This window comes from Erythrolamprus reginae, chromosome 9 (genome assembly GCF_031021105.1).
Source record: "Erythrolamprus reginae isolate rEryReg1 chromosome 9, rEryReg1.hap1, whole genome shotgun sequence".
Taxonomy (NCBI): Eukaryota; Metazoa; Chordata; class Lepidosauria; order Squamata; family Dipsadidae; genus Erythrolamprus; species Erythrolamprus reginae.
The window spans coordinates 53,730,756-53,751,669 of NC_091958.1; the positions used below are offsets into that span (position 1 = coordinate 53,730,756).

The 20,914-nt window shown below is 41.9% G+C and overlaps 1 protein-coding gene across 3 annotated transcripts in view; it reads right to left on the bottom strand.

Moving 5' to 3' along the window:
• Positions 1-19,314, bottom strand: part of LOC139172334 (cytochrome P450 3A24-like) — a 38,634-nt gene extending 19,320 nt beyond the window's left edge. The window contains exons 1-13 of one of the 3 annotated variants that reach the window (XM_070761340.1): positions 19,109-19,314; positions 17,287-17,380; positions 15,880-15,932; positions 15,127-15,226; positions 14,589-14,702; positions 13,575-13,663; positions 13,236-13,384; positions 11,098-11,225; positions 9,788-9,860; positions 8,368-8,528; positions 6,830-7,056; positions 5,815-5,977; positions 4,047-4,326 (exon numbers count right to left, since the gene is read on the bottom strand). In XM_070761340.1, coding sequence (XP_070617441.1) covers positions 4,231-4,326; positions 5,815-5,977; positions 6,830-7,056; positions 8,368-8,528; positions 9,788-9,860; positions 11,098-11,225; positions 13,236-13,384; positions 13,575-13,663; positions 14,589-14,702; positions 15,127-15,226; positions 15,880-15,932; positions 17,287-17,380; positions 19,109-19,182 — 1,521 coding nt within the window. In that variant the 5' untranslated portion in view covers positions 19,183-19,314 and the 3' untranslated portion in view covers positions 4,047-4,230. Of the gene's footprint in view, positions 1-4,046; positions 4,327-5,814; positions 5,978-6,829; positions 7,057-8,367; positions 8,529-9,787; positions 9,861-11,097; positions 11,226-13,235; positions 13,385-13,574; positions 13,664-14,588; positions 14,703-15,126; positions 15,227-15,879; positions 15,933-17,286; positions 17,381-19,104 lie in introns of those variants that run through there. The other 2 variants (XM_070761343.1, XM_070761342.1) reach the window with 2 other exon arrangements.
• Positions 19,315-20,914: the final 1,600 nt, after the last annotated feature.

A 20,914-nucleotide genomic window follows, 5' to 3' on the forward strand; every position in this document is an offset into this window, starting at 1 on the left:
TCGGTTACTGAAGTCATATTTTTTACAGTCAGGTTTGGAGTGGTTAATATTAAGTTTAAATTTGTTGTGTGCTCTTGTGTTGTTGTGGTTGAAGCTGAAGTAGTCGCCGACAGGCACGACATTGCAGCATATGATCTTGTGGGCAATACTTAGATCATGTTTAAGGTGTCTTAGTTCTAGGCTTTCTAGGCCCAGGATTGAAAGTCTAGTCTCGAGTGGAGGAGTGAAGGGCTCTTCTGGTGAAGTATCTTTGGACATTTTCAAGGGTGTTAATGTCTGAGATGCGATATGGGTTCCAAACAGATGAGCTGTATTCAAGGGTGGGTCTGGCAAACGTTTTGTAAGCTCTGGTAAGTAGTGTGAGATTGCCAGAGCAGAAGCTACGTAGGATTAGGTTTACAACTCTTGAAGCCTTCTTGGCTATGTTGTTGCAGTGGGCTTTGGGCACTTAAATCTTTTGTTATTAGTATACCAAGGTCTTTAACTGAGTGGGGATTATCTGTGATCATTTGATTATTCAGTTCGCATTTGGAGTTCAGATTCTTTTTCCCAGTGTCTTGTTGGGTTGCAGAACCAAACCAGAGTTATAGAGGTGCAGATGAGAGATTCTGTGATTCCTCTATAGAACTGTATCAGCAACTCCTTGGGTATTGACAGGTAAGACATTGTAGCAGACGATTACTGCAACGCTCTCTACATGGGGCTACCTTTGAAAAGTGTTCGGAAACTCCAGATCGTGCAGAATGCAGCCGCGAGAGCCATCGTGGGGCTTCCCAGATTCGCCCACGTATCTACAACACTCCGTGGCCTGCATTGGCTGCCGATCTGTTTCCGGTCACAATTCAAAGTGTTGGTCATGGCCTTTAAAGCCCTACATGGCATTGGACCAGAGTACCTCCGGAACCGCCTGCTACCGCACGAATCCCAGCATCCGATAAGGTCCCACAGAGTTGGCCTTCTCCAGGTCCTGCCGACTAAACAACGTTGTCTGGCGGGTCCCAGGGGAAGAGCCTTCTCTATGGCGGCCCCGGCCCTCTGGAATCAACTCCCCCCGGAGATTAGGACTGCTCCCACCCTCCTTGTCTTCCGTAAACTACTTAAGACCCACCTATACCGCCAGGCATGGGGGATTTGAGACACCTTTCCCCCAGGCTTATTATAATTTATGTTTGGTATCTATGTGCTGTTTGGTTTTTAATTATGATAGGGTTTTTAGTTTTTTTTAATATTAGATTTGTGCCAGTATAATATTGTTTTTATCGTTGTTGTGAGCCGCCCCGAGTCTTCGGAGAGGGGCGGCATACAAATCCAATAAATTATTATTAGTATTAATGTTGTGTACTGCACTTAATTCATACCGCATCTGATTATATGTCATCGATCGACACCCAACAGGTGTGTTTCTTCACTCCAGGTGCAGCAGCTCTCCAGAAACCTCTTTTATTGATTTCATCACCTTTCAAGGAACCCCGAGGCAGCCCGCAGGGAGTTAATGTAGAAACTTTATTTGTCAGAAGAAGAATGAAACTTAGGACTCACGCTGCTACACAACGCAGCCCCCTTGAATGCCTGTGGCATGAGTCACTCAAAATCAAGCGATGTGTGCATTAAACCAGCAGATTTATTATTAACTTTTAAAAGGGAAGACAGGAGGGATGCCAAGATTAACTGCCACACCCAGCTTTCTTTGAAAACAGCGTGATAAGTGTCTAAACCAGTGATGGACTCCTATAGGTACGGTCAGGTATGCAGAACCGGTAGAAAGATTTTGGTCAGGTATGCATTTCTCTGGGACATTTCTCTGGGACAAATCATTTGTGCCAAGATGCACCACCACATCAACGTTATTACCTTTACTCACAGCCTTGATAATGTTTGTAATCCGCCTCCTGTCCCTGCGGGCAGTGGCTCCTGGGAGACACCTCATCACCTTCACCACATCCTTCCTCTGTCCCAAATCAACACCTCTAACAATCGAGTCACCCACAAGAAAATGTGTCCTCTTTTTATTTCTACTAACTGGACTTGGATTGGTGACACTATTCACCTCGTTTACAACAACTTCTCCTTTGAACATCCCCTCATTCTCCGCCTGAGGGGCCTTGCTAATACCTTCAACATCCTTACTATTTAAATCCGCAAGAACATTATAGGAATTGTGTACTGAGTACTGTGTTCAGTTCTAGAGACATCACCTACAAAAAGATATTGACAAAATTGAACGGGTCCAAAGATGGGCTACAAGAATGGTGGAAGGTCTTAAGCATAAAACGTATCAGGAAAGACTTCATGAACTCAATCTGTAGAGTCTGGAGGACAGAAGGGAAAGGGGGGACACGATCGAAACATTTAAATATGTTAAAGGGTTAAATAAGGTCCAGGAGGGAAGTGTTTTTAATAGGAAAGTGAACACAAGAACAAGGGGGCACAATCTGAAGTTGGGTTGGGGGAAAGATCAAAAGCAACATGAGAAAATATTATTTCACTGAAAGAGTAGTAGATCCTTGGAACAAACTTCCAGCAGACGTGGTTGGTAAATCCACAGGAACTGAATTTAAACATACCTGGGATGAACATAGATCCATCCTAAGATAAAATACAGGAAATAGTATAAGGGCAGACTAGATGGACCAGGAGGTCTGCCGTCAATCTTCTATGTTTCTATGCAGAACTAGTAAAAAAGAATTGATTTTTTTTCCATTTTTCCTCTTCTGGGCTCTGGGTATGTTTTTCCTATCGCAGTGAACGAGGTTGAATGTATATAATTTTAGAAGAGCTGTGCTTGCGTGTGTATGTGTATTCATACACATACAGTTTATATAGTAAATAATGTATATTTTTGTGTGCCTGTGTGTAATCTGTATGTACACATAGGCAGTGTTCCCTCTAATTTTTTTGGGGGGTGGGCGGAAAAGTATAGTGTCTGAGCGGCAGTCCCTTCGGGACTGGGTGGCACAGAAATAATAAATAAACAAATAAACAAACAAACAAATAAAAAACCCACCCTGTTTTGCCTCAGAGAATTTCAAAATAAAATACTGTCCTGTGTGTCTATAACAGTGAGCTCATAATAGGGCAACTCTATCAATACCAAAATGCCACTTAAATAGTTGAGCTAGTTCCAAACTAGATTTTGATTTTCTTTCTCTCTTCCTTACTCCCATTCTTTTCCTTTCTCTTTTCCTTCCTCTCTTTTTTCTATCTGTTTCTCTCTCTTCCTCTCTCTCTCCTTCCCTCTCACTCTTTCCCTCTCGGCTTCTGGGCAGGTTTGGAAAACTCTGAGTTGATGATGATTTTTAAGTGAGCGATTGCTCACTGCTCAGCTTAGAGGGAACTATGCACATAGGGCATATATATACATAGAATTAAATAGTATATTTTGGATGTTCAATAGAACAAATAGATAGGGAAATTGTTATCTCTTTCCGGCGAGGAGAGGCCAGGCACCCTAACCCAAACCCTTGACGTGAGTGACATCAATTTGGGCACCTTTAAGCCAGTCACATTACCTTTAAACCACCCCTGGTCACATGATTGTCAAGCCACTCCCAGCTGGTCACGTGGCCGGTGAGCCACAACCACTGCTGCACGAATCCCAGCGACCAGTTAGGTCCCACAGAGTGGGTCTTCTCCGGATCCCGTCAACCAAACAATGCCACTTGGCAGGACCCAGGGGAAGAGCCTTCTCTGTGGCAGCCCCGGCCCTCTGGAACCAACTCCCCCCAGAGATTAGAATTGCCCCCACCCTCCTTGCCTTTCGTAAGCTACTTAAAACCCACCTCTGCCATCAGGCATGGGGGAATTGAGATACTCTTTCCCCCAAGGCCCTTACAATTTTATGCATGGTATGTCTGTATGTACGTTTGTTTTTTTATTATAATGGGTTTTTAATTGTTCTTAGTATTGGATTATTATTGTATGCTGTCTTGTTATTGCTGTTAGCCGCCCCGAGTCTTCGGAGAGGGGCGGCATACAAATCCAATAAATAAATAAATAAAATAAAATAAACCACGCCCACAGTCTGGTAGTAAATAATTTTGCAGCTCTTCACTGGTCTAAACGCATTTAATTCTTTTTTACTGCTGAACATGAAGGCATAACAGAAAGGAAGGGAGGAAGATGGAGGTCTTTTTCTGCCATCAATCTTCTATGTTTCTATGAATCAGGAAGGAAGGAAGGAAGGAAGGAAGGAAGGAAGGAAGGAAGGAACCACTGCAGCCTCCAGAAGATCTACTCCTCATGTTTCACAATGATTCTGGGCACCAATTTCAACAGGATGGGTTTCTTTGTCCTGAGGAATCCTTTGTCTTCCAGCTCCAGGGGGATCTTCCCCATTGACCAAAAGAAAGGGCGATAGAAAACATCAGAATTAAAGAGAGGTGACAACCAAGAATCATGTTTTACACACATGCCTTTTCCTATGCCTACGCAATGCTTTCTATGTATTCAACCAAAACAACACACGAGCACACAACAGACATAAACTCAAAGTAAACTGCTCCAAATTTGACTGCAGGAAATACGACTTTAGTAACTGAGTAGTTAATGCATGGAACTCACTACCTGATTCTGTAGTATCATCACCTAACCCCCAAAACTTTTCCCTTAGACTGTCCACTGTTGACCTCTCCCGATTCCTAAGAGGTCAGTAAGGGGCGTGCATAAGTGCACCAGTGTGCCTTCCGTCCCCTGTCTTTTAGTATCATGTATATAAACATGGTTATGTCTTTGTATACTACCAATACATACTTGGACGAATGAATTAATGGATGGATGAATAAATAAATAAAATAATATTAAACAAAACAAAATAAAATAAAATAAAATACTTTTTCCCTCCACTGTCTGTGTAGCAATTGATAAAGGCTCTTTACTAGGGGCTTCATTCTGTTGTGAGCACCAAAACTCTATTGTCTGCATTGGTTGCCGATCAGTTTCCGGTCACAATTCAAAGTGTTGGTTATGACCTATAAAGCCCTTCATGGCACCGGACCAGAATATCTCCGGGACCGCCTTCTGCCGCACGAATCCCAGTGACCAGTTAGGTCCCACAGATTTGGTCTTCTCCAGGTCCTGTCAACTAAACAATGTCGTTTGGCGGGACCCAGGGGAAGAGCCTTCTCTGTGGCGGCCCCGACCCTTTGGAACCAACTCCCCCCAGATATCAGAGTTGCCCCCACCCTCCTTGCCTTTCGTAAGCTCCTTAAAACCCACCTCTGTCATCAGGCATGGGGGAATTGAGACTTTCCCTCCCCCTAGGCTTATAAAATTTATGCATGGTATGCTAGTATGTATGATTGGTTTCTAAATTGGGGTTTTAAATTAACTTAAATATTAGATTTGTTTACATTGTATTATTATTGCTGTGAGCCGCCCCGAGTCTGCGGAGAAGGGCGGCATACAAATCTGATTAATAAATAAAATAAAGAAATATTCTCAGTTAAGACATAGAAGCCAAACTTAGGCATTGGAGACTCTCTCTCTCTCTCTCTCTCTCTGTCTCTCTCTCTCTGTCTCTCTCTGTCTCTCTCTCTGTCTCTCTCTCTGTCTCTCTCTCTCTCTCTCTCTCTCTGTCTCTCTCTCTCTGTCTCTCTCTCTCTGTCTCTCTCTCTCTCACACACACACGAGACGAGACATGGACTAGGCTTCTCACCCTGATAATAGGACCCTGTCTTTTCAAAGAGATCTCACTTTCACATTCATCATCTCCTTGTGTTTTTTAACAAGACTCACTCGTCAGATGGGGAATCGGTTGAGTAAACTCGATAGCCAATGAGGAGGAACCAGCTTCCAACCCCAAGTTGTAAAACTCACCTGTGTTTCCTTGCAGGTTTGAAAGCGAAATCTTTGCAGGGCGACCACCAGGCCCATTTTCAGCACCAGGAGGGCAAAACGCATCGCGATGCAGTTCCTGGGACCGGCTCCGAAAGGGAGGAAGACATACGGGTCTAGGGTCTCTTTGTTCTCTTTGCTAAACCTATTTGCAAGTCGGAAAAGAATCACGGCTGAGTAAGGCTACTCTTTCCAATAGTCTGTAGCTCAGTTCTGTAGCCAAGACACCCCTTTGCTCTTTTTCACCCCTGGATAAACTGGACTGAAACCAATGAAGAAAGCTAAATGTTTCCCGAGAGAGATCGCTGGAGTTCAGTGGCTAAACAGTTGTGGTGGAAGGCAGCCTGGATTCCCAGGAGGGAGGGGCTGCATCTCAGAGGGCCAAGAGACTTAAATCTATACAGTTTGGTTGGTGGGAAGATAATCAAGGGTGCCCTTCTGTATCAATTCTCAGAGCATTTTAGGAGAAGAGTGGGCCTTGCTAGGGAGGTGGTCATTAGCCTGGAATCATTAAGTTCCACAGTCTAAATTCAACCCCTTAACCTTCATTCATCCTTATCATTTTCCAATTTAATGTTGAACTTTAGCTGATTAGATTTTTGACTTGAGCGATAAATCTTCTGAATTGCAATGTAGCATATGTTCTGATTCACTGTCTCTGACAAGTATGTTTTCAATGATGCAAGGGGTTACTTTAGTTTGTCAAGATTCTGTCTACAGGTGAGGAACCACAAAGAGGCCTGTTTAGAAGTAGTTTCTGCTTAATTCATTTGGACTTCTTCAGGGCTTATGCCAAAGAATCCTTGAGTCTACTGGGACAGGGGTAGGCAAAGTTGGCTCTTCTATGACATGTGGATTTCAACTCCCAGAATTCCTGAGCTGGCAAGATTGGCTCAGGAATTCTGGGAGTTGAAGTCCACAAGTCATAGAAGAGCCAGCTTTGCTTACCCCTGTACTAGGACATCCAGTTAGTGACAGCTAATTCCTCACAACATACCTCTCAGGTCTGAACTCTTCAGGCTCGGTCCAATATTCTGGGATCCGGTGTAGGACATAAGCTGGAATCATAACCACCGTCCCTTTTGGGATGGTCACTCCATGGACTTCCACGGTCTTTTTGCAAACTCTGTCAAGTCGTGAACCCGGAGGGTAAAGGCGAAAAGTTTCATTCACCACCATATCTAGATATTCCATTTGATGGATTGCGTCATAGGTGGGAGGGGTCTGCAGAAAAAGCCCAAACAAGACAAAATAAAGGAATATGGCGTTCTAGTATGTAAGAAGTATGAAACATTGGCTCAGTGGCAAGACACTGAGCTTATTGATCAGAAGGTCGGCAGTTCAGCGGTTCAAATCCCTGGCACCACGTAGCAGAGTGAGCTCCTATTACTTGTCCCAGCTTCTGCCAACCTAGCTGTTTGAAAGTATGTAAAAAATCCCACTTTGAGGGAAGGTAACAGCATTTTGTGTGACTTTGTTATTTAGTCATGTTGGCCACATGACCATTGGAAATATCATCCAAGGGCATGGGGTGAGGTGTCATCAGTACGCTGATGACACCCAGTTGTACATCTCCACCCCATATCCAGTCAGCGAAGCAGTGGAAGTGATGTGCTGGTGCCTGTAGGCTGTTAGGGTCTGGATGGGTGTCAACAGGCTCAACCTCAACCCTGACAAGATGGAGTGGCTGTAGGTTTTGCCCCCCAAGGACAATTCCATCTGTCCGTCTAGTACCCTGGGGGGGAGGGAAATTATTGATCCCCTCAGAGAGGGTCCGCAACCTGGGAGTCCTCCTCGATTGGATTTGTATGTCGCCCTTCTCCAAGGACTTGGGGCAGCTAACGGTATATAATATAACAGTACAGGGCAGTGGCAAATGTAATTAAATTTAAAATTACAATGTAAAAATCCAATATTAAAAAAACAATCTATGTACACAGAGAGAGAGAGAAAGAGAGAGAGAGAGAGAGAGATTGTTAAATTGTTTAGGGAAAATATATCATCCACGAAACAAACGTAATAGAGAGTAAATGTGTGAGTACTGATAGCAGGCAAATAAACCGGACTAGTAAATATAGAACACATATATTATATACATATATCCAGTAGAATAATCTCTATACAATCCAGATCACAAATATAATCTCAAATATCAAACACAAACCAGATACATGAGCACACAGCTCCATACACACAGTGACTCTCAATAATACTCCCCCAAACAGGAAGTCCGTTAGCTCCCCCTTATGGCCAACAGGCACACTTCTCTTAAAGATACATCCCTTAAACATACATTGATAGTTTATATGTATTGTAGTTCCCAACATAGTAACATACATGGTACTGACAAGATTTATTCATCTAATTATTCCCAGAAGCTGGCTGCTTCAGTGGGGAGATTCCTGTACTACAGGCAGAAGATAATAAAGTAGTTAGCTTGAACTCTGCATATTTAGGTCTGGTTGTCTGGCAGCTCTCAAAATTATCCACCCTCAACCAAGAGAGTCATAAAGCCCCCATCAAAAAGGGTCTTACCTGATTGGGAAAAGTGTCATTGATCTCTTGGTACAATTTCTCTTGGACATCAGGGTGAGTGGCCAGACAGTAAGACATGAAGTTGAGAGAGGAACCGATGGTCTCATAGCCACCAAAAATAAAAAAAATTGACTGGGCCAAAATCTCTTTGTCTGTTAAAGCTGTTGGAGGAGAAAGGAAAGGACGGAAGAAGCTTGTGATCAAACCCATGGCATTCACCTGCACACCACATCTGCAGCACATACAGTATCTTAGATTGAGTTGTCATCCAGGGAACCTGATTTGATCAACAACTTTAAACAATTATATCTCTCTATCTCCCTCGCTCCCTCCTTTCCCCCCCCCCTCTCTCATCACACAAATAACGTCAACAGTTGTATTTGCTATTGCTATTGAATATTGGCACAGTAAAGGAAGAGTAGAAACAGGCCAATGGAATACTGCAACCAATTTTGGTAATTTGGCAAGCTCTTTCATTGTTACTTTCTCTGAAGCTTTTTTTTAAAAGCCCTAACTGTTCTGTCGGGCTGTCTGGTAGACTCCTCCCAAAAATTCACAGGTACAAATTTCAGAGACACACACATTTGAAAATTCAAAACAATGTTCTTTATAATGAAAATTCACTTAAACTAAGCCCTCTTTTGGTATAGCCAAGAGCACTCGTCTCCAAACAAACTGGTAATTGGTGCAAGTCCCTTATCAGTTCTGTGATACTTTGCTTGCAGCTGTGAGGCAATTCACAGTCCTTCTTCTTTCACAAAGTGAAACACACTTTGCTCTGGTTTAGTTTCAAAGCGGGGGAAAATCAGCACACAAAAGGTCAAACGCAGCAAAGCAGGCACGAAACACAAGGATCAGATAATCCTCCTCAATGGCCAAACCCACAGGCTGCTATTTATAGCAGCCTCACTAATGACCACAGCCCCACCCAACCACAGGTAGCCTCATTTTCTTTGATAATAATCTCTCAGTTGTTGCTGCCTATGCATCGCTCTCCGCATGCATGGCTGTATCATTAACTCTTGTTCTGAATCCAAGGAGGAGCTAGATAATTGATCTCCTTCTGAGCTGTCTGCCCCACTCTCCTCCTCCCTGTCACTCATGTCTTCTTGGTCAGAGGAGCCTTCAGCAGCAGATTCCACCGGGGGCAAAACAGGCCTGCAGCATGTGGATGTCTCCCCCACATCCACAGTCCTTGGGGCAGGAGCTTGGCCAGAGCTAACCACAACACTAACCAAGGGATAAAATAATGTGCTGAAGCTGACCAGACTAAGGATGCTAGCCAGATGAATACCTGGTTAGCAGATTCGTTTTCTTATTTTCCTTCCCAAAACTAAGGTGCATCTTATACTCCAATGTGTCTTATACTCCGAAAAATACGATATATGTATTTTTTAAAAAGCAAGATCTGCAACTTTACCTTTCTCTGAATTTGGGTCCCCAGAGGCTGCAACTTGAGCGTCTATCATGAGTTGAAGAAAATCAACTCGGTTCTGGAATGGTAGAGAGACCAAAAGGAGATGGAACTGTTATTGTATACATAATACTGTCAGAATACAGGGGAAATGCTGTAATTACTGTAAAGTAGAAGGAATGCTGAGTCATGGTGCATCAGCAGAATGATGCCATCTGTTCTACAACCTGATTGGTCAATACTTGTATCTGTGTGTGTTTGTTTGTTTATTATTTATTATTTATTTTATTTTATTTTATTTTATTTTATTTTATTATTTTATATTTTTATTTTATTTTATTTTATTTTATTTTATTTTATTTTATTTTATTTTATTTTATTTTATTTTATTATATTTTATTTTATTTTATTATATGTTATTATATTTTATTTTATTATTTTATTTTATATTTTATTTTATATTTATTTTATTTTATTTTATATTTATTTTATTTTATTTTATTTTATTTTATTTTATTTTATTTTATTTTATTTTATTTTATTTTATTTTATTTTATTTTATTTTATTTTATTATTTTATTTTATTTTTATTTTTATTTTTATTTTATTTATTTATTGGATGTGTATGCTGCCCCTCTCCGCAGACTCGGGGGCGGCTAACAACAGTGATAAAAAACAGCATGTAACAATCCAATACTAAACAATTAAAAAAAACCTTATTATAAAACCAAACATACATACAGACATACCATGCGTAAATTGTAAGGCTTAGGGGGAAAGAATATCTCAGTTCCCCCATGCCTGATGGCAGAGGTGGGTTTTAAGAAGCTTACGAAAGGCAAGGAGGGTGGGGGCAATTCTAATCTCTGGGGGGAGTTGGTTCCAGAGGGCCGGGGCCGCCACAGAGAAGGCTCTTCCCCTGGGTCTCGCCAAACAACATTGGAGAAGGCCCACTCTGTGGGACCTAACTGGTCGCTGGGATTCGTGATATTGTACTACACCTTTGCATAGGTGTGGTTTGTGATCTGATAGTGGTGAGTTGGTTGGTCTGTGATAGTCATCTAGTGTAATGGTTTGGTTAGGTGTTCTGTAATATAGTATAGAGTTAATAGTTTTGATACTAAGAGGAAGTAAAAGCCTTCTGAAGAAAGAACTCCTGCTGAAGTGTCTTTATGAAGGAAACTGTCTAATACCTGATACCCTCCACGTTTCCAAAGCAAGTTTAAAATTAACTTTAACACTGGGAATGCACAAACATACACCAAGCGCATGAGGGCCACAGAAGAGCAGGCATGAGACACAAAGCCCAGACTGACCGTGTGGTCCTTCTTTTGGCGATCTTCTTTGATTTTCTTGATGACCTCGAGGAAGAAGTCTGTGGAAGACTTGGGGAATATGGTGAAATTGAGTTTTTCCAGCACTGGGATAAGGAATGGGAAAAGGACTGGGGAGAGGTGTGGAGTGGGGAGAAAAGCAAACAGGTTATTGGCGTGAACACTCATCTGTAACACAGCTACAAGAAAAACCCTTAGGAGGTCTCCATGAGCTTTGTCAAGTAGAGATTCTAGCAAAATTGTAGTTACGCGTGATGGTAACAATTATGAATGAAGCAGCCTAAAACTGATTCAGTCAGCAAATAAATAAATAAATGATGCTCAATAAAATACTCAGTTTGAGCAGCTAGTACAATAGCGATAGTCATAGCACCTAGACTTATATACTGCTTTACAGTGCTTTACAGCCCTCTATAATAATAATAATAATAATAATAATAATAATAATAATAATAATAATAATAATAATAATAATAATAATTTATTAGATTTGTATGCCGCCCCTCTCCGAAGACTCGGGGCGGCTCACAACAACGATAAAAACAATATTATGCTGGCACAAATCTAATATTAAAAAACAAAAAACCCTATCATAATTAAAAACCAAACAGCACATACATACCAAACATAAATTATAATAAGCCTGGGGGAAGGTGTCTCAAATCCCCCATGCTTGGCATTATAGGTGGGTCTTAAGTAGTTTATGGAAGACAAGGAGGGTGGGAGCAGTTCTAATCTCTGGGGGGAGTTGATTCCAGAGGGCCGGGGCCGCCACAGAGAAGGCTCTTCCCCTGGGGCCCACCAGACAACATTGTTTAGTCGACGGGACCTGGAGAAGGCCAACTCTGTGGGACCTTATCGGCCGCTGGGATTCGTGCGGTAGCAGGCGGTTCTGGAGGTACTCTGGTCCAATGCCATGTAGGACTTTAAAGGTCATGACCAACACTTTGAATTGTGACCGGAAACTGATCGGCAGCCAATGCAGGCCACGGAGTGTTTATAGAGTCAGCCCTCTTGCCTCCTGCTGAGATTTGAACTGCCAAATTGCAGTCAGATGGCAGTCAGCAAAAGTAGCTAGCCTGCAGTAGTGCACTCTAACCATTGTGCCACCAAGGCTCATCAATGGCTTTCTTCTACCCAAGAGATTCCTAAATTACTATCGCCACTATTAACAACTAACACAGTCTTGGGACGGTAGCCAATGAAGACCTTGGTTGATGCTTGTTTAGGGTAAATACTGGGTATGTCAAGTTTAATAAAAGAAGGATTAGGGGAGACATGATAGCAGTGTTCCAAGATCTCAGGGATTGCCACAAAGAAGAGGAAGACAAGCCATTCTCTAAAGAACCCGAGGATAGGACAAGAAGCAATGGGTGGAAACTAATCAAGGAGAGAAGCAACTTAGAACTAAGGATATAATTCCTGACAGTTAGAACAATTGATCAGTGGAACAGCTTGCCTCCAGAAGTTGTGAATGCTCCAACACTGGAAATTTGTAAGAAGATGTTTGATAGCCATTTATCTGATGAGAGTGTAGGATCACCTGCCCAAGCAGGGTTTGTACTAGAAGACCTCCAAGGTTCCTTGAGTAAATTGTTTGAATAATCCTAATAATTTTCTTTCCAAATTTCATTTTTTCAAATTTATTAATAAATAGTTCCCAATTTAAATGATCGAATGCCTTTTGTGATTTAAGGAATATGAATACTGCAGGTTTTCTTGGGTTTAGCTCATAATACTCTAATCAGTATGTTTCCTATATTGTTTATAATATATCTCTTTGGGAGAAAACCATTCAGGTCTGGGTGAATAGCCCTAATTAATATTTTTTTAACCTTTCTGCCATTATTGTTGTGAATATTTTATAGTTGGCACTTAGCAGCAAGGTTGGCCTTTAGTTTTGGATCCTCTGTCCCTCTTCTCTATCTTTAGGAATTAGGACTATTAAAGACTCCATTAATTATTTCTCCTCTTTTCAACTAATGTTTACAGAAAGATAAAAAAAGAAAATAGAAGAGGTTAAGGGAGAGAAGATGAGAATTTTACACAAGTATCATCTGAATCCTCCATAAAAATGTCAAAATGAAGGGCAACCTATGTGGCCTACAAAGACATCTTACCAGACAAGATGATAACAGGGCCAAGGAAGCTAAATCGGATGAACTTTTTCATGTTCACAACAACAGGATCGTTGGGATGGTTGAGGGAATCAATGTTGACACTGAAGGAGCAGCTGGTTACCACATCCAAGCTGTAGGCTGAAAAGATCCTGGAAGGAATGAAGAAGAAGCATAGCGTAGACGTTCAACCATTAGAAGCCACCTCATGAGACATTCAACAGACGATCTCAGGGGATCCTTCACAGTTGCATGAGGGATTCCACATATTATGGAAAATGTGAATCCACTTTTATACGCTTGGATTACAAATTCCCAGCCAATCTCACAGATGTTACTCACAGCTTCATATCTATGGCTTCCTCATTCTCCAATTTCTTCTGAATGTTCTTCTCCAAGATTTCGTTATAATGGTTGATGATGGGCATCATCTGAAAGGAAGACCAATGGACAAGATGCTGAAGACACTTTGTAGAATGATAGCAACAAGACAACTCAGACAGCCATTTTCACTACTTCAACCTAATTGTGTGGTGAAATTTTTGAAACATTTAAAATGTGCCTCTTATTATGATCTTAAATTAAATAGCTTGGAGACTTGATAGCTGTTTCTTCATTTGTTTTAAGCACGAGCACAATCAAACTTCTCAAACTTATTTAAAATCTACCTCTTATTATAACCTTAAATTTAACACCTTGCAGACTTGGTAGTTGTTTGCTTTAAGGACTGGGCACATCAAGATATTAAACTAGATCCCATTTATCGAGTGCTCGTGGATCATAACAACATACAAAAGTTGGCTGGTTATAAAATTCCATTAAGATTGATGAAGATGAGCAGAACTCCGCTGATTTTCATAGAGAGAACTTGCAAAGATCCATCATTCAAAGGTTAGTAGAAAACCTATGCTAACCAGGTTTTTCCTCTCTAACTCTGGAAATAATTTCTTGTAATTGAATGAATTGTAGATGAAATAAAATTGCACACATGAAAACCTATTCCCATCTGACTTTCTCTTGCTGTGATAATTGGATATTTTGAGAGTTGGAATCCCAGTTGGAAAGAGAGTTGGAAACCTTACTTTGATTCAGGAAAGGTGGGATAATTTAGCCAAAGGTTTCGTATACCTACTCCAAGGAGGGCTGGAATTTCTTAGAAAGTTAGGAGGACAAAAATCAGTAATAAAGGAGAGGTTTTTTTCAAAAGGATACTCTCTGTCTTAATAGCTGAAGAGAATTAATTGGTGTGTTTAAATTTGCATTCGGATTTCATCAAGGAAAATACATGGGACCTAACAGCAAGGCAATCCAAGAATCCTTGAGAAGTCCAAACAGCATCCAACCCTCATTTCTTACCTCCTTCAGCCTCCCACTGGTGAAAGTGGGGGACAAGGCATTGCGAATCTTCTTCCACTGTTCATCGACCACGACAGTTAGGGCTGCGTCCAGATTTCCATTCAGACCAAAGTCCTGAAGAAGGTGAAATATTAAGGAAATAAAAGCAGAAATCTCTCACATTCTTTTTCTCAGTCCTTTCTTTTCAATTTTCTGTCTTCTTAACTAAGTATTCTATCTATCTATCATCTATATTCCATCTATCCATCCATCCATCTATCTACCTTTGCCGTCAGGCATGGGGGAACTAAACATCTCCCCCTGGGCACATTTAATTTATACATGGTATGCCTGTGTGTGTGTCTGTTAGTATATGGGTTTTTTAAAATCTTTAAATATTTTAATTAATTGAATTATTTATGATTTGTTTTACACTTGTTGTGAGCCGCCCCGAGTCTTCGGAGAGGGGCGGCATACAAATCCAAATAATAAATAAATAAATAAATAAATAAATAAATATCTATCTATCTATCTCACGACCTCAAGTTTGGATACCTACCCGGCGATTGGTGAAATAAGTATAGAATTCTTTGACCAGGATGGTTTTAATGAGGGCAGGATCCAAAATGCACATCACAGGTTGTCGGCCATCAAATATTCTAATAGCCAAAATAAAAACAAATGTTTTGAAATGTAGGCTTTCTCTTTATAAAAAACAGGGTTGATTGGTGACTGATCTGGTGTAGAGCATTTTGGTGAAAGCCTTTGAGTAGGGCAAAACTTGGAGTACAAGTCCCATGGGCCAATAGCTTGGCCAATAAAGAATTCTATTCTATTCTGTTCTGTTCTGTTCTATTGTATTGTATTGTATTGTATTGTATTGTACTGTACTCTGCTCCCTTCTTGCTTGTATCTCTCAATTTATATTGTTTTAATTTGTTTCCTAGTATGATTTGATAGCTTACTGGTAACCTTGACTAATAATAAGTGTTGTGTCTTTTTATTCTTGATGAATGTATTTATATTGTTCAAGCTGGGGGGGCCTTCCCAGAGTATTAACTCAGCACAATGAGATATCACAGATTATTTTATTGGCAGGAATTCCCAATCAATAACTTATGATTATTGAAGTGATTCTTCTATTCTATTCTATTCCATTCCATTCCATTCCATTCCATTCTACTCCACTCCTCCACTCCACTCCACTTTATTCTATTCTATTCTATTCTATTCTATTCTATTTGACTGTGGGGAAGCTATGATGGTTGTTAACTGAGGACCTTCTGGAAGTGTTATTCGACAGGTGACTTACCCATAGATCTTGCCATATTTCTCAAAGCATATTTGGTCAAACTTCAAAACACCCTGTTGAATTAAAGAGGAAGATCCATGAAAACGTTGCAATGCCACCGTTTCTCCAGCAAAGACCCGAAGACTTTAAGAGGCTTTTAAAAATCCACACATCTTGAATCTCTATTGATGAGATGTTATGGGGACAAGAATTTTAGAATGAAGACCCAGGAGGTGCCAAAGAAAGGCAGATGGCTTTAGAGCCAATCCTCAACTTACAACTGAAATGAATGGTTGGATCTTGAGGACGAACTGTACTAGTAGCCCTTTATTCTCCTGGATCTTCTTTTGAGGAGGCCAAGAAAGGTGACACAAGGCACAATAGAAACATAGAAACATAGAAACATAGAAGACTGACGGCAGAAAAAGACCTCCTGGTCCATCTAGTCTGCCCTTATGCTATTTCCTGTATTTTATCTTAGGATGGATATATGTTTATCCCAGGCATGTTTAAATTCAGTTACTGTGGACTTACCAACCACGTCTCCTGGAAGTTTGTTCCAAGGATCTACTACTCTTTCAGTGAAATAATATTTTCTCACGTTGCTTTTGATCTTTCCCCCAACTAACTTCAGATTGTGTCCCCTTGTTCTTGTGTTCACTTTCCTATTAAAAACACTTCCCTCCTGAACCTTATTTAACCCTTTGACATATTTAAATGTTTCGATCATGTCCCCCCTTTTCCTTCTGTCCTCCAGACTCTACAGGATGAGTTCATGAAGTCTTTCCTGATACGTTTTATGCTTAAGACCTTCCACCATTCTTGTAGCCCGTCTTTGGACCCGTTCAATTTTGTCAATATCTTTTTGTAGGTGAGGTCTCCAGATCTGGACACAGTATTCCAAATGGGGTCTCACCAGCGCTCTATACAGTGGGATCACAATCTCCCTCTTCCTGCTTGTTATACCTCTAGCTATGCAGCCAAGCATCCTACTTGCTTTTCCTACCGCCTGACCACACTGCTCACCCATTTTGAGACTGTCAGAAATCACGACCCCTAAATCCTTCTCTTCTCAATCATCATCATCCCCCTTTAACGACCCCACAATCCCTTGCAGGGTAGAGTCTGGGCAACTGAATGGAGCTAGTAGAGTATTTAATGGCCAGATGCCCTTCCTGTTGTTGATGAGGAGTTTTCTTCAGCAGATATGTTCTCATTGTGCCCAGAGAGAGAAATATCTGCCGCTACCTAGGATTGAACTCACAGCCTCCAGATTATGAGGCGAGAGCTCAACCTCTAGGCCACCACAACACTCCTGACACAAGTCACAATAGCCCACAAAATTCAGGAAAGGAAAAAAAAAGAAAGACCCATTTTCACCCCCAACTGGTTGGTTTTCTGCCCAAGCTACTAGGGTGCCAAACTCACATGCCGATATCCATGGAAAGTTCCGACAAAAGGCAGGGGCCTTGGCCCAGGAATTCCCAACTTCTTAAAGAAATTATACGGCCAGATCCCATAACTGAAAAAAACCCACAAAAGAATATCAGCAGGATAACCAGGCAGGACAAGAAGCAAGTGATGGAAATTAAAGAAGGGGAGAAGCAACCTAGAACTAAGGTGAAATTTCCTGACAGTCAGAACAATTACTCAGTGGGACAACTTGCCACCAGAAGTTGTGAATGCTCCATCACTGGAAGAGATTGGAATTTGACTAGAAGACCTCCAAGGTCCCTTCCAACTCCGTTACTCTAAATTCCTAATGTCAGAGAGATCTGAATAAGGAAAGTTTGGCAAGTGGAGAAGACCAGAAGATCCACCATCCCCACCTTGAAGGACAGTAAAGATGTCCTAGAAGTACAGAATGGGGAAGATGACCTCCATAGAGCTATGCGGAAACTGTTTGCTAGATAAAAGGGGCTAAAACTTTCAGTCCAGAAATGAAGTTTGCACTCGGTAGGTATTCCAGCAAACAACTCCCTCTTATATAAGGAGGCAGTCCAGCACAATAACACCTGCAATGACCTTTTATCACAATTGATCTCCATAAAAGTAAACTTAGCCTCTGCGTGCAGTTGATTCCCTGGCCCAGTCTTGTCAAGGGGACTGGCATAGGGAGAGTGACATGGGTAGCTATTAATTAACCCCACAGGGTGAGTTTCACTTGTGCCGGGCTGGATTGTGCCAGCAGCTGGATACTGCAAACACTGCAGTTTTTTGTTGCCTATTTTTCATGCTGCTCAAAGTCTCTTGGAGGAAAACAAGAGGGACATGTCGGAAAGGAGAGAGGAGAGCAAAGCAGGGAAGGGAAGGAAATTTAAGAGAGTAGAAGAGAAAAAAGAAGAGAGAAGAGTGCAGAAGAGAAGAGACAGTAGAGTAGAGTTGGAGAAAGTAGAAGAGAAGAGAGAAGAAGAGACAGTAGAGTAGTGTACAGTAGAGTAGAGTAAAGAAGAGACAGTAGAGTAGAAGGGAGTAGAAGAGAGAAAAGTAGAAGAGTGGAGAAAATAAGATAAGATAAAAGATAAAAGAAGAGACAGTAGAGTAAAGTAGAAGAGAAGAGACAGTAGAGTAGAGTTGAAGAGCGTAGAAGAGAAGAGAGAAGAGGAGACAGTAGAGTAGTGTAGAGTAGAGAAGAGAAGAGACAGTAGAGTAGAAGGGAGTAGAAGAGAAGAGAGAAAAGTAGAAGAGTGGAGAAAATAAGATAAGATAAAAGATAAAAGAGACAGTAGAGTAGAGTTGAAGAGAGTAGAAGAGAAGAGAGAAGAGTAAAGAAGAGACAGTAGAGTAGAAGGGAGTAGAAGAGAGAAAAGTAGAAGAGTGGAGAAAATAAGATAAGATAAAAGATAAAAGAAGAGACAGTAGAATAAAGTAGAAGTGAAGAGAAAAAAACAGTAGAGTAGAGAAGAGAAGAGAAAAGAGAAAGTAGAGTACAGTAGAAGAGAGTAGGGTCCAGCAGAAAAGGAGAAGAGAGTAGAGTATAAGAGAAAAGAACAGAACAGAAGAAAAAGAGGGAGAGCAGAAGAGGAAAAGAATGGAAAGAAGGGGGAAGAGGAGAGGAGATAAAGGAAGACGCCCCCCAAAATCAAATTAAATCACAAATGAACAGAACTGCAAACAAATAACCGGCCCGACGTTTGCGCTTTTACGCACCGAGCGCTCTAATCCCGTCCCCTCTAAGCCTCTGCCCGGCAACTCCGGGGAGGGGCTCCCCCCGTTTTGCTCCCCCCGGCACTCCCCGGCCCCCACCTACAGCACCAGCAGGCCCAGGAGGAGCAGGGCGAGCGCCCAGGTTTCCAGCGGCAAGCCGAGGATCGCGTCTTCCATGGCGAGCGTGGCTGCGGAGCTTCCAGAGAACTTGGCAACTTTTGAGCCGGGGCTGGAAGTTCCCGGGAGGTTTTGTAGCCGCCCTCGGAGAGAGAGGAGTCAAGCCCGGGACTCCTCCTCGGGATGGCCTCCTGGGGCCACTCCCCGGGAGGATTTCATATAACCTAGTCTGCCCGGCCACGCAGGATTGCTGGAGAGGCTCGCTCCTTCTCCCCCTCCTCCATCAACATCACCCTTTCTCCTTCTTTCTCTGTTTCCTCTCCTCTCTTCCCTTCCTGTCTCCTCCACCATCATTCCTCCTCCTCCTCATCCATTGTCTTTCTCCTTCTCTCTTCCCTTCCTGTATTTCTCCACCACTGTCCCTTCTCCTCCACCATCATTCCTCTCCTTCTCCTTCATTCTCTTTCTCCTCTCTTCCCTTCCTATCTCCTTCTCCTCCACCATCATTCCTTCTCTTTCTCATTCCTTCTTTCTCTTTCTCTTCTCTTCCCTTTCTATCTTTCTCCACCACTGTTCCTTCTCCTCCACCATCATTCCTTCTCTTTCTCATTCCTTCTCTTTCTCTTTCTTCTCTCTTCCCTTCCTATCTCTTTCTCCTCCACCATCAATTCTTCTTTCTCATTCCTTCTCTTTCTCTTTCTCCTCTCTTCCCTTTCTATCTCCTTCTCCGCCACTGTTCCTTCTCCTCCACCATCATTTCTTCTCTTTCTCATTCCTTCTCTTTCTTTCTCCTCTCTTCCCTTCCTGTCTCCTTCTCCACCACCATTCCTTCTCCTCCTCCTTCATTCTCTTTCTCCTCTCTTCCCTTCCTGTCTCCTCCACCACCATTCCTTCCCCTCTAATTTCTCCCCCTCCCCCTCCAGCACCACCATCCTTCCTTCTCATTCTCCTCTTCCTCCTCCAGCATTTATTCTCTCTCCTCCTCCTCCTCTATTTTTTTCTGGAATTTTGCACCAAGTAGAAAGAGGTTCTCTCCCTTTTCTGGGACCCCCTTTTTACCCTCTCCCTTTGCACCCTGGACTAAGCAAGGCATCCCTCTTTTCATCCATGTTTCGCTTGGATCAGTTTGGCTCTTCACCAATGTAGCTGCCTCTGATTGTGAAGCAACTCTACTCTCTTGATGCTTGATGTGTCTGTTCCCTGTCTGCAGGAGATCAATTCTTCCAGAGCTTCTCACCTTTTGCATCTTCCCCACAGCTGGAAATCCCAACCTCTGGCAGGTGTCTTGGTAGGAAGAAGCTGGTTTTGGAAGAAGGCTGTGAGCTGGAAGCTTCAATCCCTACCATGGAACAATGGCTGCAGAAGCTGATTGGGAGTTAGTTAGTTAGTTAGTTAGTTAGTTAGTTAGTTAGTTAGTTTGTTTGTTTACTTACTTACTTACTTACTTACTTACTTACTTACTTACTTACTTACTTACTTACTTACTTACTTATTTATTGGATTTGTATGTCGCCCCTCTCTGGAGACTCAGGGCGGCTAACAGCAATAATAAAACAGCATATAATAATAATCCAATACTAAAAACAGTTAAAAACCCATTATTATAAAAACCAAACATACATACAGACATACCATGCATAAAATTGTAAAGGCCTAGGGGGAAAGAATATCTCAATTCCCCCATGCCTGCGGCAGAGGTGGGTTTTAAGCAGCTTACGAAAGGCAATGAGGTTGGGGGCAATTCTAATCTCTGCGGGGAGTTGGTTCCAGAGGGCCAGGGCCACCACAGAGA